The sequence below is a fragment of the Solanum tuberosum genome, unplaced genomic scaffold, assembly GCF_000226075.1.
Source record: "Solanum tuberosum cultivar DM 1-3 516 R44 unplaced genomic scaffold, SolTub_3.0 scf00013, whole genome shotgun sequence".
Lineage (NCBI taxonomy): Eukaryota > Viridiplantae > Streptophyta > Magnoliopsida > Solanales > Solanaceae > Solanum > Solanum tuberosum.
In genome coordinates this window covers 2,988,679-3,006,554 of record NW_006238940.1, presented here as the reverse complement: position 1 = coordinate 3,006,554, position 17,876 = coordinate 2,988,679, and the positions used below count along the sequence as shown (strand labels likewise).

The 17,876-nt window shown below is 35.4% G+C and overlaps 1 protein-coding gene across 7 annotated transcripts; it reads left to right on the top strand.

The window, feature by feature from the left end:
• Positions 1–753: 753 nt before the first annotated feature.
• On the top strand, positions 754–17,492 carry LOC102579685 (OTU domain-containing protein DDB_G0284757-like). 7 transcript variants are annotated; one of them, XM_006339989.2, is made up of 11 exons: positions 754–939; positions 1,017–1,353; positions 1,424–1,572; positions 3,478–3,551; positions 9,677–9,731; positions 10,848–10,922; positions 11,213–11,286; positions 11,363–11,411; positions 15,734–15,818; positions 16,679–16,735; positions 17,152–17,492. In XM_006339989.2, the coding sequence occupies exons 2-11, from the start codon at positions 1,023–1,025 to the stop codon at positions 17,166–17,168; spliced, it is 966 nt and encodes a 321-aa protein (XP_006340051.1). In that variant the 5' UTR covers positions 754–939; positions 1,017–1,022; the 3' UTR covers positions 17,169–17,492. The 7 variants fall into 7 exon arrangements, 6 of the variants coding, with proteins under 6 accessions (XP_006340051.1, XP_015169777.1, XP_015169774.1 ...); XM_015314288.1 differs by having other exon boundaries at positions 755–884; positions 17,232–17,492; XM_015314287.1 differs by having other exon boundaries at positions 755–931; positions 1,015–1,353; positions 17,232–17,492.
• Positions 17,493–17,876: the final 384 nt, after the last annotated feature.

The window sequence follows — 17,876 nt, the reverse complement described above, 5'->3', positions numbered from 1 at the left end:
ACCGAATAACCGAATCAAACCGAACCAAAACCGACAACAACCAAACCGACAAATATGTATTATATTTGGTTTGATTTGATTTTGATAATTTAAAAACCGATTTAATTGATTTAATTTTAATTTTAACCACTAATCAACCTAAACCGACACATAAACACCCCCACTTAAGTCTCAACACTTGTTGTTGCCTCAGACAGCCAAGAAGGATTAAGAAGTCAGAAAAATAAGGCGCCCTTTGTTTTGCCGTTGTTTAGCTTTACTCTCTACAAGTTACTCTCTAGTCTTTACTTAGGGTTAGTATAATTAGAATAGTATTAAGCAAAAAAAAGAAGAAGTTAGAATAGTAAATTAGTTATATATTAATAAATATAATAGAAAATTAAATAGGCTTTATAGAAAATTATGGCATAATATTAAATAAGGTTTTAGCCTTTAGGGTTTCTAATTAATTAATATATTATATATTCGTTTATATATTTTAGTTAAACAAAGTAGAATAACTCTTAACAAGTTAATATTTATTTAATAAAAAAATTTGAGTAAATTCACGCCATATTAATAAGTCATTAATTATAAAATATTAATTAATTCACCAATTATATATAGGATAATTCAATACAAATAAATTAATTTTGTGATTTTTGAAACTTGAAACGTGACGATACAAAACTAAAAAAGCGTCCGCACCATTTCTTTTATCCACGTGTCGATTGGCGGTGCAACTTCGTTTTTTTATCTGCCAAAAAATCAGTTTCGGAGGAAAGACAGAAGATTAGGTGGTGCGGAAATTCGGCCCTTTTTTCCCTTACCTTTTCCATTCAAAGAATATTTCTGATTCAATCTTTCTGATTTCACGCTTCGATTGTTTTCGTTTTCTCTCGCAAGTTTGGTTTTGTTTTTATATCTATCTCCAATTCAAATTCAAATTCAAATTCAAAGGTTCGTTTGTTCAGTTATGTAGTTGATAATGAAATCTTTTGGTAAGAGATTTGTTGACTCAATTGTTTGTTGATCAGGAATTTATGACTCTTTATGAGCTAGATCCTGACGTAGTGAGGTGGAATCTTCACCTTATTGATGTTTGTGGTATAAACAATGGTGGTTCTCTCGGAACTGTTACTCAATATGACACAGATTTTTCTCAGCTTGGGTATGCAAGAGAAGGTTATGCTGAGCCTATGCATATTAACGTGGAGAATGATGAGGTAATTGCCCATGCTCTTCAGGAGGAACTATCACGGCTTTCACTGGACGAATCCATAGGATCTTCACACACTGATGAAGAAGAACATCGAAAAGCATCAGTTCTTGCTCAGGATTGGGCTGCACCCTCAACGAGGTTTTCCAATCTCGGTAAGGAAGAGGCAGAAGTTTTGTGTTTCTGGTTTGCCTACATATATTGATATTGTTTTGGAATGTGCAACAGTTGATGGCATTCAGGAAGACACAGATAGTACTGGATTTTGCCCTCTTACAGTTACATCATCCAATTGGGAGTCACCAGAGATAGAGGATGAATCTCTTCTTGATGGTGAAGTTGGGAAACGTTTGAATCAGTTGGATGCCATCCCTGTAAGTTTTACTTGTTACTCTACCGATTATGGAGAGACTTCTTTGTAATTATAGTCTGAATTATTACATTGCTTGAATTATTTTCTGATGCCAATGATGTTCGACATAAATCAAAAGGGGCATGTTACTCATGTTTAGAAATTGAGGTTACTGCTTGCTTTTTGCGTTTGTGTTGAGTGTGGTGTGCTTCTGGTGTTGCAATCACGACTACTCATAGTGAGCCACTATCTTTTGATAGCCTCTGGCAAAGTAAATTAGGGTCCTTCCTTCTTGCTTTTTAGTAGTATCTGTTGGTAGAAAAGAGGAAGGGAGGGTTTTAGCTTTCTTACTTATTTAGTAGCGTATGTTGGTGGCAAAAAAGAAGGCAGAAACAATTTAGTGAACAGGCTTATGGGGAGACTTTGAGTAGTGTCTGTTGGTGGATTAGTGGAAGGTGAGGTTTCGGCTTTATAACCTTTTTATTAGGGTATGTTGTTGGCAATGAGGAAGGCAGAAACAATTTAGTGTACAGGCATATGGGGAGAGAGACAGTTAAACGTCAACTCACCTTAAGAGTAGTGTAATGCTCATGATTTCACATCCACAGCTAGGAAATAAAATATCAGATAAGCATTAATGGCAGTTCCTTGTTCACTTAATTTGAAGCTAAGGGGTGGAAATTTAAGAAGCCAAGAGAGGGAAAGGGAGATTGCCATCACATCTTGTTTTGACCGAAGAAATTGCTAATTAGTTGAAAGTATTCCTTGTTGTCTAAAGAAGAAAAATATGCCTTTCTAAACAGTGGAAAAGGAGACATCTGTATATATGGTTTCAGTACATAGGTACTGTTTTGTGATATAATACAAAGTTACCTATTTCAAAATAAAAATAAAATATGCCTTTCAATGTTGTATTTGACATTTCATTTTGGAAGGAAGGACATGACATTGGCTTTTATGATTTCCGTAGGATAAAATCGACTCTTTTAGCTTCTTTGTTCCATTCTTGCCTCTTGAGATCTATGAGAATTGGGCGCTTGTTTCTTGATGCAGTAGAGGAAGGTTTTTTTTCCGTACTTTGATTTTCCAATTTCTTTTATTCAAAACACGAAAAACCTAGATGCCCCTTTAAGTTGTCCACAACAACTAGATAAACACTTTAACTCTACAAAAGGCTAAATAGACACCTCTACATGGCACAGATGCGTCTCAAGAACACCTCATGAAGGATACATGTGTTAATTTGTCTGTATGACATGCTAACCATAATTCTAATACATGTGTGAGGTCTAGCGAACTTGTGCCTTCACGAGACACACCTGTGCCAAGTAGAGGTGTCTATCTGGACTTTGATGAGTTTAAGTGTCAATTTGGTTGTTGTGCAATGTGCACAACTTAAAGGGGCCATCTATGTACTTTGCCTATATGAAGCTGTTTTACTTTATGCAAAAGAGAAATGGTAGACTATATTAGAAATATTAACAGGTCAGATGTGATTGGGCCAATCTTGACTTACCTTTGGGTAACTAATCTTTTCAAATGGAATACTAGAAATCTTATCACTTCAACTCCTTATGCTTAGAATCCTTTTAGTTACCCGTGTGCTTGAGAAATGCTTAAAAGATTTTCCCCTATCTGGTCACCTGATTATGAGCTATAGTGGTCTTTTTTTCCACTTTTCTTTATTTAAATTTTACCGCATAAATTTACAGCAGCCAAATGCAAATGAATGGTTCATGCAGCTACTAGGCGTTGATGTTTGGCCCTTTCAATAGTTTGTGATATTATGGCATCCATCTTCATTCTTTTCTGCTGTTTGTGTTGTATGATTCTTGAACTACCATTTTCCCCCATTCCTGCTTTTGTTTTTATGCCATTATTTAGATCAACTGGAATTACTTTTAACTCAGTTCCCTGGTTTCTACAGCATGTTCCCAAAATTAATGGAGATATACCCTCAGTAGATGAAGCCAAATCAGATCATCAAAGGCTGATGGATAGGTAACTTTAACTTCTCTCCACTGGTAGCTTTTTGCTAGCAAAAGAACTTTGAACTTGTCAGATAAGTTATGTTACTTTTCCTGTCTGGTATTCTTTATCTTTGTCTTCTCCAAGCTAGCGATGGACTTGCATATGAGACGGTCGACATTGCATGTTAACAAGTTTTGCCTAACTGAGAAGTATCAGAAAAATTAAAGCCATCATAATTCGAAGTTTCAAATGCATATGGACTTCATAATAGAAATGCATTTAACTCTCCTCAAGCCAGTGTTTTGTGTCGCATCCTAAACGGAAGGAATGTGACTGCTACCTGAAGCCGTAACTCGCCCCAAACGAACCACATAAACCTGTCTGCCCATTTCATTAACCTTCATTCACATATATCATCACTTGAACATCTGAAGCTTCAATCATAAAACGTTTGGCTTATAATAACCTCAGCAATACTAAAAACATAAGTTGGGTTCATATCGAAAAACATGAGTGTGGAATAAACTAATAACATCATCATAACACGAGATATGAAATATAAATTGCATGTACATAACTACACCTCTTACTGTGTCACTAGAACCCTTAAAAACGTACATGAGGATGATGGCACAAGACGAGTGCTGGCTCATTCAGAATAAATGTCTAAACCTGCACCCACCTGTAAAAGACATGGAGCTCACCAAAAGTGGATCAACGAGAAGAGAAGATTCTAACTCGTGTCATTATCTCCAGTTGCAGTAGTATTTGGAATACAATAAGTTTCCCCAATAAGGGTTTATGAACAATTTCCTAGAAGTTGTACCGGTAAGTATCATTGACTCTACCCTATAAGGTTTGAGTGAAGTCTCTGACCAAGTTCATCAGACTCTTCACTCTCGCTGCCGCACTTGTGTCGACACGACATGTGTGTGAGTAGGGGTGTTCACGGTTTGGATAAAAACCGATCCAAACCGAAAAACCAAACCAAACCGATAAAATAAAACCGATTTTATTTGGATTTGGTTTGGTTTGGTTTTAGATTTTTGAAAACCGATAGTATTTGGTTTGGTTATGGTTTTATTCGAAAAAAACCGAAGAAATAACCGAACCGAACCGATGAATTATATACATATATTTTATTAATATACATACTTAATATATTATTTTTATAAACAATTTTAAAGATCTTATACATATTTTCATTAAAATTTCTTTATAATTTACTTATTGAAAGCAAAAATGCCCAAGATGAAACATTTATCTTATTGATTTCATGTATATGAGTGTCTATATCAATTCTTTGTGGGACTGAAAATGTTATTGTCTCTTCCTTCTAGGCCAATATAGTGAATTTTAAAGCTTTATTGATAGTAAATTTAGTGATTGAAAGTTTAGTAATTTAAGTCATTCTAACTATTTTTCGTTTTGAATGGATTGTTGTCAATTTTTTCACATTTTAAATGAATTGTTTCTTTTATTTTTGTGTATGATTAATAACCGAATAACCGAACCAAACCAAACCGAAACCGATAATCACCAAACCGATAAATGTATATTATATTGGTTTGGTTTGGTTTTGATAATTTTAAAACCGATTAAGTTGGTTTGATTTTGATTTTGACCAATAACCGATCCAAACCAACCCGTGAACACCCCTAACTGTGAGTGTGGGATCCGTACCCGATTTTGGGTACTTTGACCAAAATTGATGGAGAAATTCTGTGAATCTTTAAATTGAGATCATGAAGGATCCAAGCTCAGATCCGCACCCGTATCGGACACCCACACCCCAGTCCGAGTAACTTAGGTCTTTGAAACATGGGTTACATGCAACACTAGCAAATAGTTTTAAAGCGTTTAAAAAATCCACGTAAGGAAGACAATAGGCATTAGAAGCATAAAACTTGAAAATTGTACTTAGAAACATTTGACATCATTGAACGTAGTATTTCTTTAATTGGGAATTCCTATAGACCCCTGACATCAATATTAATACGCCATTGTATGTCATGACGGATGACCAACACTCAGTCGACAAGGTGGTATCACCATATATGCCATATGGATCAACACTCAATGAGCTAGCACCAAAGCCTCCTTTTTAGTAGGATGGCATGAGTAGTTGCCAAAGTGGTTCTAACTACTATCCTAAACTGACATTTAGCTTCTAGATAAACGTTTTGGCCTTTTGAAACGAATACCCGCTCAACTTCTAAGATTCTCCAAAAAACATTTAATATAATCATTTGACTATTTTTAGGTCTACTAGTTTTACGGCACGTGCGTTGCACGTGTGTATCGTATATGTAGTCTATGATGTTGTAAAACAGAATTAATATTACTAAATTAAAGCTTTTTAGTAAATAATTATAATTGAACATACAAAGGACAAGTGTTTTTTAAATTATTAATACATATTATCATAGAGTTGTATTTTGAGTTCAAAATGATCATATGTCATTAAAACATTTCAAAATACATTCAAAGTTTAAATATGGGAGAAAGTGACATTTCTTTAATAATATTATTTCTTACTTCACTCAATTTTGTAAACAAATCTAACCAACAAAATAGAAAAAAAATATCACCATAGCCTTTCCTCTTGAGGTTATGACCATAAATGATGTACACCATTTAAGTAGAAATTTTGTCTTAAATATTCATACTTGAAATTTAGTATGTGCATGACACTAATAAGGATTACCATAAATATTTCAATATTTTATCTTTATATGCAACATAGCTTTTACAAAATATTATTACTCAATTAATATTTGAGTAAGACTATCATAGAGAGGTAATTTTACCAAAAAAGTGTACTTGGTTGTTATCATGAATGATGGTTATATATACTTCAGTAGAATAGTTTAATTTTAATATATGAATAACATCACCTATGGTGAAAATTATTTCATTTCATTAAGCTTCTACCTTATCTTTGTGAAATTGTAGTCTTCTCCTTTTTTTCTGCCACATACATATCATATAGTTATTGTCTAATGAAAGTATCTAGTATCTTATAGAAGTTGTATCATGATATAAAATATTTAAATTTTTCAATAATAAAAATTAATAGATGAATAAAATTTAAAGTATTATTTATAGAATCATTAATTTCATTTAAGATCATTTTATGATCAATCACTATTTTCTTATCTATTTTTATATAGCTAGTAAGGAGTGTATCTTGTGATATAAAGAAAAATTATATGGAACAATACATAGCCAATGATGAAAGAAGACGAAAATATATGTTCATGCTAAATTCACTCTAGTGTTCCATTTGATTTAAAACTCTTGATACCCATTGTTTTAGCAAAATTAGGAAGAAACTCCTTCGTTTGAGGGAAAAGAATAAAAATTAAAAATAAAGAAGAAATATCTTACCCAAATCATATGCCTTTTTTCATATCTGTTTAATATTATTGTCTCTCCCACAACTTTTCGTTACTGTTAACTCATGAAAATGGTAAGAAAAAATACGAGTGTGAATTGATGAATGATTTGCTACAATTTTTTCACCAACTCTTTCTTATGAGGTACCTCGAATTTTGTTGAATTTCGAGCTTAATCAATTTTTGCAAATAACAATTGAGATTTTTTAAGAAAAAGAAGAAGAGTAGAGAACTTAAAGAAATTGTAGTTTAAAAGTGTAAGGAAACCCCTTTATTTATAACTACCAAATAGTAGTATGAATATGTGTTAATTGTGCCTTATCCGAAAAGTCACAACCTTTCGAAAAAGTCACTGCTTATCAAAAAAGTCACAACCCTTTAAAAAAGGCACAACTCATCAGAAAAGGCACAACCCTTTAGAAAAGTCACAACCCTTAGCAAAAATCACAACCCTTCGGAAAAGTCACAACTCATTGAAAAAGTCACAACCCTTTGGAAAAGTCACAACTCATTGAAAAAGTCACAATCTGAAAAGGTATCTACTTTCAATATAATAAAATTAATAAATTAAGTATTTTTAATTGGGGGTATTATAGTAATTCAACATTCAAGTTTGGGAGTTCATGCTTTTAAAGTAGTATAGAATAGAAGATAGATAGATAGATATAGATTGAACATTTGGAGTTTGACATAATTAGCCTATGGAGCATTTAAGACATCATTCATAAGGTAAGAATCATTTTTGATAAGGTAAGATTTTTTTGATAAAGTACCAAAAAGGTGCAATAGAGTATAACACTCGGACAGAAACCAAATAAACAAACTGCTATATTCTTCTTCCTAATATATCCAGAAAATTCATAAACTGTTTCAGATTCACTAGCAGACTGCTTTTACACACCAATTATGTAAATTATGTAGACATCTATTTCTGTTCTAGAGATACGCTACTTTGCTCCTTTTCCCTGAAAGGATATGGCACCTGGGCCTAATTCAACCCTAAAAGCTAGGTCATGAGGGGAGGATTGCCCAAGTCTATATAAGCAGACCACCAGTCCATTCCCCAACCAACGTGGGATTTTTACCCTAGAACACCCTCCCCCCTCATGCCCAGGCCCAACTGGAGCGTGGACCGGGAGTGCAAATAGGATAGACCTGGCTCTGATTCCATGTAAAGATATGGAACCTGGTCTAACTCAACTCCAAAAGCTAGCTTATGAGGGGAGGATTGCCTAAGTCCATATAAGCAGACCACCCCATCCATTCCCCAACCAATGTGGGACTTTTATCCAGTCTAACACCCCCTAAAAGCATGCCCTGTTTTCTCCAGCCAAATAGTCCAAAAGATGCAGTGTGGAATAGTTTTCTATATCTGTTTTATCTTTTTAGGTATCATCTGATATTGCCCGCCATGCATTAAACCTTAACATTCTTAGGCATCACCTGTGAAACACCACAGATGTTCAGAAATAAATCCCAACACTTTCTTGAATATCTAGAATGAAGAAGCAGGTGATCAATTGTTTCCTGATCTTCCTCACACAAGTAGCATCTGTTACGTAAATCATAACCTCTTTTCTGTAAATTATTTCGAGTTCACAAGCTTCCCTGGTTGCAATCCATCCAAGGCATGCTACTCTAAAATGAGCTTTTGTGTTCCAAATCAACAGATCGTAGCATATTACTCAGTGAGTATCTTTTATCTTTGCTAGCTATCCAGATCAGAGAATCCCTCTTACTTTGATCAATGTTAACTGATTATAGTTGCTGAAGTAAATGGCAAAACTCCTCTACCTTCCAATAAATCAAGTTTCTTCTAAATTCAAGTTTGCAGTCTGAATCTGAATGCAAACCCCCACCTTATTAATTGAGCAGTTAAATAGATTAGGAAGTTTAGTCTTCAGGCACTCTTCCCCGACCCATATATCTGTCCAGAATCTGATTAATTCTCCATTTCCCACCGCCTGATCAGTGTATTGAATAAATTCTTCCCACAAACCATATACGCCCTTTGAGACTCTCCCGTTTACATTCCTCTGAATAAGAGATATTTTCCAACCATCATTCTTGCCATAAATAGCGTTAACGTTGCATTCGGCATGTTCTCTCTATTTTCCTCTGTTCTGCTCCACTTGTGTTAAGGCTCACGATGGAAGCTCCTTTCCCTCCTCCACACTATGGAGGGGATTACAGTCCCTCCCCAATTTAGCCAACCCTCATGCCAGGCACCCCGCTCGCTACGTGTGCGACAACCTGAGGGTGTCTGTGACTAAGTTTTGGTCCTTCTTCCCATTTTTCCCACTTCTTTCCTTAACTTGTCTCTTTCAATCACTTCCACCTTGTACCATAAATATGTCGATGTGTACCGAGGATTCCACAACCCTCGTGTGGGTGTGGGCACACCTCGAGGTCGCTCAAAACACTCCATACCATTAAATAGCCTGCATTAAATGTTTGATTTTATGGGACCTTACATTTTTTATGTCAACTGTTTCCTTGCTTAATATTTCCTCCCGAACTTCATTTCGAAGCATTTTTTCATAAACGTTGCAAAAATAGCCATGTTATTCCGTATGAAAATTATTTCATTCAGTGGATTTTATTAAATGTGGAAAACCATGTGTTGTACTTTTGTCTACGCTGCTGAACACAATTGTAACCAAATAATATCTGGAGGGATTATAGAAATAATTTCTTCTTATTTGTACCTTCTGCATAATGATGGATGGATGTTTAAGAGAAGCACTTTTTCTCTAGGTTGGAAGTATATGATCTAGTTGAGTTAAAAGTTTCTGGAGATGGCAATTGTCAGGTCAGTTTATTTTCGTTTTTTTCTAATAACTTCTTGCTGATTAATAGGAATATTGCAATAGATTTACTCCTTTTTTGGGACTAAAATCACTATACGTTAATTGTTTAGGGGTCGTTTGGTTTGTAAAGAAGTTACACCGGGATTATAACATGGGATTATTTAGTGGATATACTTTCTTTTTGGAAGATGTTTGGTTCATTGGTTAAAAATGGGATATATGACATATAAACATGGTTTGGTTTTGTAGATAAAGATGGATAAACTTTTATTATTAGTTTTAACTTTGACTTTCCGGAAGGACTTCCGGAGAATTTTTTTGGAGAAGGGTACTTTTTTCATTTGGTTGTTTTATTTCGGGATTAGCTATCTTGGGATTTTATCCCAAATTTGCGTATACTGGATACAAAGATCCAACCAAACACTAAATTAAATACTCCCACATTCTATCCCATGATTATTTCTCTTTATCCCGTGTGAATGTGAACCAAACGAACCCTTAGAGAATAAAATAGCTTTTTTCAAATCTCTGTAAAATGCATCTCTTTCTCTTTTCTTTTCTTCAACTTTTTTCATGGCTCTCTGTCGTGGGCTGAAAATATTAACGTCCATTATGTATTATTCTGCTGAGTTCCGCATCCAATGGAATCCAAGGAAATTTGACCCGTTGCTTTCATGTATGATACTTCAAGAGTGTCCTTTTCTCTGCCCTTTGCTCTCGATCTATCCCCTTCCGTTTTCTGCCCTTATTCCTATCTCTTTTGATGCTGCGAATCACATGTTCCAATCTATATGATAATTTTTATTTAGTAAATTACCAGATGGTTTTGTGTCTGTTATTTTTTTTTATTTTTTTTTGGGGGTAGGGGGGTCGGGGTGAGCTTAGATTTTCACTTTTGGTTAGGAAGAAAAAGTTGAGAGATCTATCTTTTGGAGTGTCAGCCCTGAGAGGATATTGCAGAGGATGGAGGAGGTAAAACTTTTCTACTTCCATTTCAGCTGTATCAGAGATAGGCCATTCACAACTGTGTTTTCTCAAATCTTATCTTTTACACTATTACACATGATATATGAGGTAATATTTGTTAACTTATGTAATGCTTTATGAAATATTTGCAGTTCCGCTCACTGTCGGACCAAATATATCGCAGTACTGAGCATCACAAATTTGTGAGGGAACAAGTTGTTAAACAGGTATTTCTCAAACATTTTTGTTAGTTGCAACATCATTTCAATACTATGGTTGCATGTGAGCTGTAAAAAAGAAAAAAACAATAGTTGCATCTCAGCACAAGGGTTGCATCCAGCTTCCAAAAAAACAGAACTGGGGAAGTGTAACAAAGAGGTGCCAATCAAGCCAAAATTTACATATGCATACCTATTCTAATACAAAGTTAAATTAAATCATGGTTGTGCATTGTGATCATGTCATTCAATTTACTTCTTTGTAGCTATTGGTTACTTCTAATTATTGTTTTTATCAGCTCAAGTCCCATAGGGAGTTGTATGAGGGTTATGTTCCAATGGTCTATGATGAATACTTGAAGAAAATGAGCAAGTAATGCCTGAAGCTCCTTTCAGTTTGTCTTTCTTATTTTATGATTATGCTCTTATAGGACTGGTCCTTCTAACAGGGCTGGCGAATGGGGTGATCATGTAACTTTGCAGGCTGCTGCAGATTCAGTATTGTTCTCTTCCCTATCCTGTGTTCTGGTTTTTGTGTTTCCACAATAATTTGTTGAATTGATTTATTTGGAAATTATTCTAGCTTATATGGATGAAACTGATAGTTACTTGTAAGTAGATTGAGTGGAACATCAAATTTGGGCTACGGTGGTAGTTTTCAGGTCTGTTGAAATTGATTGGTTATATGATGGGGCATTAGAAGTGAACTATTTACAAACTAGCCTTCAGTGCTATTCTAGATTAAACAGGGGTCTGGTGCATGCTTAGTCAGGTAACCCCTGTTTGGATAAGCCGGCTTCAGTTTTTGTTAGAGGATGGATCTTCTTAAGAGAAGGAAGCTCTTAATGACATATTTGGATAGATTCCATTCTTGGTGAGGTCTTCAGTGCTATTGTAAGTTGTACAATATGACAGTTCTCTTCAAAACAATTAACAATGAGCAGTAGGCATTAAAAGTTCTTATCATTTTTAGACAATCTGTTTATTAGATCAAGTGAAGTGACTTTGTATTTAATAAGTCGACTCTGCCAGTATTTGCTCTTGATCCCAGTAGCTTTGATGGCTTATTTATGTCTCTGAATGAGACTTTATGAAATTTTGGCATAAAGCCTCTCTCAAAATATTATAACAGGAAGAGCTTATGGGTTGACAAAAATATGAGCTCTTCGGATTTCTTAAGTAAAACCCTTTGATTTTACACAATTGCCAATGGCTTCTTGATTTTTCAGAGAGAGAGATTGCCTTGGGCTTGAGTTACTTTGGGTTCCAAGTCATTGTCCCAATTCTTGTTGATGGATTTAGGTCTTCTTGATGATAATTCTATCTCTGACCTCTTCTGTGTATGAACTGTAGTTTCTTGACTAAGAATTTCTGAATTCTGTTTTTGTGACCTTGTTATTCTAGGCTCTAGGTAGGAAAAATAAAACTCATAAAGATCTGAAATTCGATATATCATAGGCAAACAAATCATTATAAATTCAAAAGAAATGAGAAATGTATCCTGATAAGATCTGTTATTAGGAATTTCAGGGGAAGCATGTTGAGGAATCTGAAAATAGATTTGCTTATGACTTGTCATTCCTTTGCTTTGTCGCTTTTGGTTCATTTCTGAGTGGAGCATAAAACCTACTACCATTTATAGAAGACAAACATAAGCCCGTGTTCTGTATCACGAAACATTCTTTGCTGACTTTCATCAACCAGAAGAAATTTGGGTCGATTTTTTTTTTCTGCAAACAAGTGCTAATTAAGGCCGCTTCCTAATGATTGCTGGATGAAATTTAGTTATTCACATTGTGGCCCTTCAGTCGTCACCCATGCAACAAATGCCGAAACTGATGGTGATAACATGTTATTTTTCCCCCAAAGCCTAGCTCGAGTGGCAAAAGGTGGAGGATTTGTGGCTTAGGTCACAGGTTCAATCCCCACACCATGCAAACCGAAGCCCGGTATTTAAGTGGAGAAGGGTAGAGGGGCGGGCCCATTATCCACCAAGTTTAGAAGGCTGTGATTGGTCCAAAGGGCGGGTCACAGACAAATTCTCGGTTATCAAAAAAAAAAAGAAGTTATTTTACCAAACTAGAAATCAGTTGCAAGAAGAACAACCCTCTAAAGCAGGAACTCTTTATCTGTAGATTTTAATACAGGGTTTCAAAAGGCTAAAGACTTGCTTACTTTAGAATCAACATGCTGTTCTGTAATGATTCTAAAATGTAAATCATCTTATACCTTATTTCCAAATTTTGGTGCTTCTAGCCTCTTTGTGTAAAAGATATACTTACCTGATTATGTGTGTGACTATCTCATAGCTGTTATAGGGAGCACACTTTTATTTACTTAGTTATATTCATCTAAAAGGTCCGAAGCCCGGTATTTAAAGTGGAGAAGGGTAGAGGGGCGGGCCCATTATCCACCAAGTTTAGAAGGCTGTGATTGGTCCAAAGGGCGGGTCACAGACAAATTCTCGGTTATCAAAAAAAAAAAGAAGTTATTTTACCAAACTAGAAATCAGTTGCAAGAAGAACAACCCTCTAAAGCAGGAACTCTTTATCTGTAGATTTTAATACAGGGTTTCAAAAGGCTAAAGACTTGCTTACTTTAGAATCAACATGCTGTTCTGTAATGATTCTAAAATGTAAATCATCTTATACCTTATTTCCAAATTTTGGTGCTTCTAGCCTCTTTGTGTAAAAGATATACTTACCTGATTATGTGTGTGACTATCTCATAGCTGTTATAGGGAGCACACTTTTATTTACTTAGTTATATTCATCTAAAAGGTTAAGTTGTTAGTGATAGTACACTTTTATTCACTTAATTATACTCTTAACATGCTCCCTCCAGTGCAGGCCATCCTTTTTCATGATCAAGCTTGTGGAAATTCTTTTTAGGCTTAATACATACATTCTCCTGAGGTTGTCCCCATATTTCTGTTACACACCCCTTGACCACGTGAATTACCCTAGACGCCCAAATTCGTTTAAAGTGTAGCTTTTACACCACTTTTGTGTTTAACCACTTCAGAAAACAGGGTGTATTTTCATGCACTAACAATGGTGTGATGCGTGTCATTAAATTTATAAAAGTAAAACACTTACAATTACAATCATACCCCTTAGCCATTCTCCCTTCATCTCTTTTTCTTCGGTAATGCAACTCCACTGCCGCAAACCACCAGAAAACCCAGAACCATCACCTTCCTATTCAAACCAAAACATAGGAACTTAAATCAATTTTAGTCCCAATTCCAGATTTAACTTTCATCCAAAAAAGTAGGACTAGAACTCTCAAACTCCATCATCCTCCTCACTTGCAACTGCATTACAAACCCAGAATTTTTCCAGCGGAGAGAAAGAGAGACCTGCATAGAAATTTAAATTTGCATATGTTGGGAACTTCCTTCCTACTAGCTATTTACTGCATATGGGTAAAAATGGTGATATCAAATCCCTCATATGAGATAGAAGAACCAGATCTTGGCCAGAATTTTCTCCATTGACCATTTCTGCCTCCTGTTTCTTCACACTCTTGAGTCCTTTTTAGAATTGGCAAATAGGAGATGAATTATGCATCAGAATTATGGTGATATATTATGGTAGCTTTCTGGTGTGAAAACACTGATGGAGATAATTTTAAGGTGGAAACTTGTGATTTTTGGCTGGTAGTAATGGAAATGGTTAAGAGGTGGCGGCGCTGGTGTAGAAAGAAGGTGAAAAAACTATCAATTTTTCCTTTAAAAAAATGAATATCATTGCAAAAAAAGTAATCTTTTTTTAGCATTCACTTGTCAGTTCTGTGTGTCAACACAAGTGTGACACATAGGTGGTAAGGTGTGTAATAGACACTCGTTTGAAATGTTTGGGTGTGGAAACCCAAAGGGTAGCGGCGGCGGGTTTCCCTTATCATCAAAAAAAAAAATGTTTAGGTGTCGAAGATGATTCTCGTGGTCAACAATTATGCAACAGGGATTTGGGGACTACCTCAGGGAGCAATCTATGTATTAAGCCTTTATTTTATAATGCTAGTGGTGAGGCTCTAACCAATCATCTCAGTCTGTTTTGATACCGTGTGACCTTATCTAAAAGCTTAAGCGGTTGGAGAGCACACAAGCCTTTATTTTATAATGCTAGTGGTGAGGTTCTAACCAATCATCTCAGTCTGTTTTGATACCGTGTGACCTTATCTAAAAGCTTAAGCGGTTGGAGAGCACACTTTTATTTACTTAATTATATTCTCTTTGTTATCTTTCTTCCAGATTTTTTGATTCACAAGCAATTCTTTTAAATTCATTTTGCATCTTGAAAGCAACGGTTATCATTTCTATTTTACTTAAAATAAATACTTAATGAAGAAACGCACTATGACTCTAAGAGAACCATACAAAAGTTAGAAAACAAATGTTTGCTATTATAATTTATAGGGACTCATTGTTCGCTTTGTTCTGGAGAACGATGCATGACATGGATGTGTTCTGTTATGCTCTCCCAAACCCCAATTTTTTGCTTGAAGCAGCTGATTAGGGCTGTCGCCGCTTTTTAGGATTTGATCCGCATAGATTGATTCTGAATTTTCTTCCTGAGGAATCTCAGTCCTTGGTGAATGGTTTGGAGTTCCCCAGTTGGTATCCTAAAAAAAGGAAGAGACCTTTGGTTGATTCCTTTCAGTCATTTCTCCTTCTCTTTTCCTAACCCGGAAGATCCTAATTTCTCTCTTTTATTGTCTATTATCATATGAATACAATGATGATCTACTATTTTCTCAATTCAAGTGTATTTTAAATTTTCAAATGGTGACTGACGTTTATTTCGATGTTATTACAGTATGGTGTTAAGATGTTCGTCATTACATCATTTAAGGACACCTGCTACATTGAGATTCTTCCACAAAGTCTGAAGTCAAACAGAAGTAAGTTTTCATTTTATTTTCATCAATGAGTATTTTCTCTGTTGTACATTTTTTTTACACCAAGGGAAAAGGCTCAAATATTCCATCGAACTATTAGACATGACTCATCATCCGTAAAAAAATTGACTCATTTATTTATGCCATGCCGTTACAAAACATGCTCATTTATGCCATTAGTTTTAATAGTGGTTTTGTAAAACAAGCTTTGCCATGTGGCCTCTTGTTAGACGTCCACGTCACCAAATCGGACTCATTAAAAAAATAACCCACCGACACTCTACTCATTTTCCTAACCCAACCCAGGGTGATACCATAGGCCCGCATCATCATCGATAAAGGAAACAAGTGCATCGAGACCCTCACCTAGCAACTGGTACGATATACAAATCTGTGCGTTGCAATTGCAGAGAAAACTCACCTTTGCAGCCACGTCAGAAAACTTGACGTTCCGATCAACGGGGAGGAGTTTGGTGTCTCTGCAGACATAGGAGAGTTGATGGTCGTGAGGACAAAGCTGATTTTTTTCTCCATAGCTACACATAAGCTTAACCTTTTGATTATCCATTGAGGCTGCCAAAATTCAAGCGAAAATGAGTGGGTAGTTTATCTTAGATCCTTTTAAGTATAGTAAATTGTTAATAATACAACATAATCATACTGAATGACTTACCAGGTTGATTTAATATATGAAATGGATCATATGTCATGGATGTTTTGTCCATCTCCTTTCTTTTTTCGTGGGAGGGACGAATCAATATCATCAGTGTTACTAATTTATTACATTATTAGTAGCACCTCCTTCTCTTTCTTTTCATCCTCTGTATGAAAGACTGAATGATTTGCCGCCTTAATTTATGCAGTCATTACTTTGAGCTTTTGGGCTGAAGTGCACTACAATTCAATCTATCCACAAGGAGGTAAATGACCATTTTTTCTTCTTCTTTTTTCTAGTTGTGGTAGAGAATAGTTATGCCCCTGTAAAAGCCATGCTATTTTATTGAACAGATATTGGTATTACATTTATTTTTGTTTCAACATATCTTTTGCCTACTAGAGAAGTTTCTTCTAATTAGTGTCTGATGGAAATTTACAACTTCCTGAAAGCTCCCTTAATCTTGAACTCCCCCTTCAAATCTCTTCCACATTTGCCAAGGTTTTGAAATAGAAAAAGTAGTACTGCTATTCCACATTCGTCAAGGTGTTGGTTTATCTTTTGTTTGCTAATCAATGGTCATGAATGTATTCTAACTTGATACTTCATCTCATGGAAGTCCATAAAGACAACTAGCTCAAAATTCAGTAACCCATTGAGGTTGAACTGGTATACTCCCAGGTTATTTAGCTGACTAGCTGTTGCAGTAGCGGTAGGGAAATAAATTGCAGTACTGGTTACTCATTGCCAATTTATTACAGAGTATCCTGCTGGAGAAATAAGAACAAGAAAAAAATGGTGGCAGCTAGGTTGAGACACCTGCACAGCCAGCTTCTTCAGGAACCAGCGCACACCTAATTATCACGAGAATTAGGGGCTCTGTGACAACATTTCTAACTCCGGATTGTATATATTTTATTCGCTTTCTCTGAGGTAGACTACAGTTTTGCCAATTTTACGGCTTTCATTCTTTGTGTATATATCATTTCATTTAGTTAGCTCTTCCATTATTAATTTATTTATACACAATGCTGTTTTTGTGTTTAATTTATTTCCCTTTCCATTTCAAAGTAAATTAAATTTGATGTTGTCCAAGGTTGTCTTCATCCTGCCTCAAGGAAAAAGTTTAGGAGGGTTGGAACCTAAGTAACGCGATAAAAGAACCAAATAGACCGAAGTAATGGACAAAATCAATATTTAAACATCATACACACAACTAGTGCAAATTTATGGCATACATATTTTTCTATCTACGATCATCGTTAAGGGCTCGAATAATTCAATGTAATAAATGGGGCATCATCAAGGGCCTTATATAATGCAACAAATGTGCATCATCAAGGGACCGCAATTATAATGCAATAAGAGAGCATCATCAAGGGCTCGTACATACTACCTCAAATGGT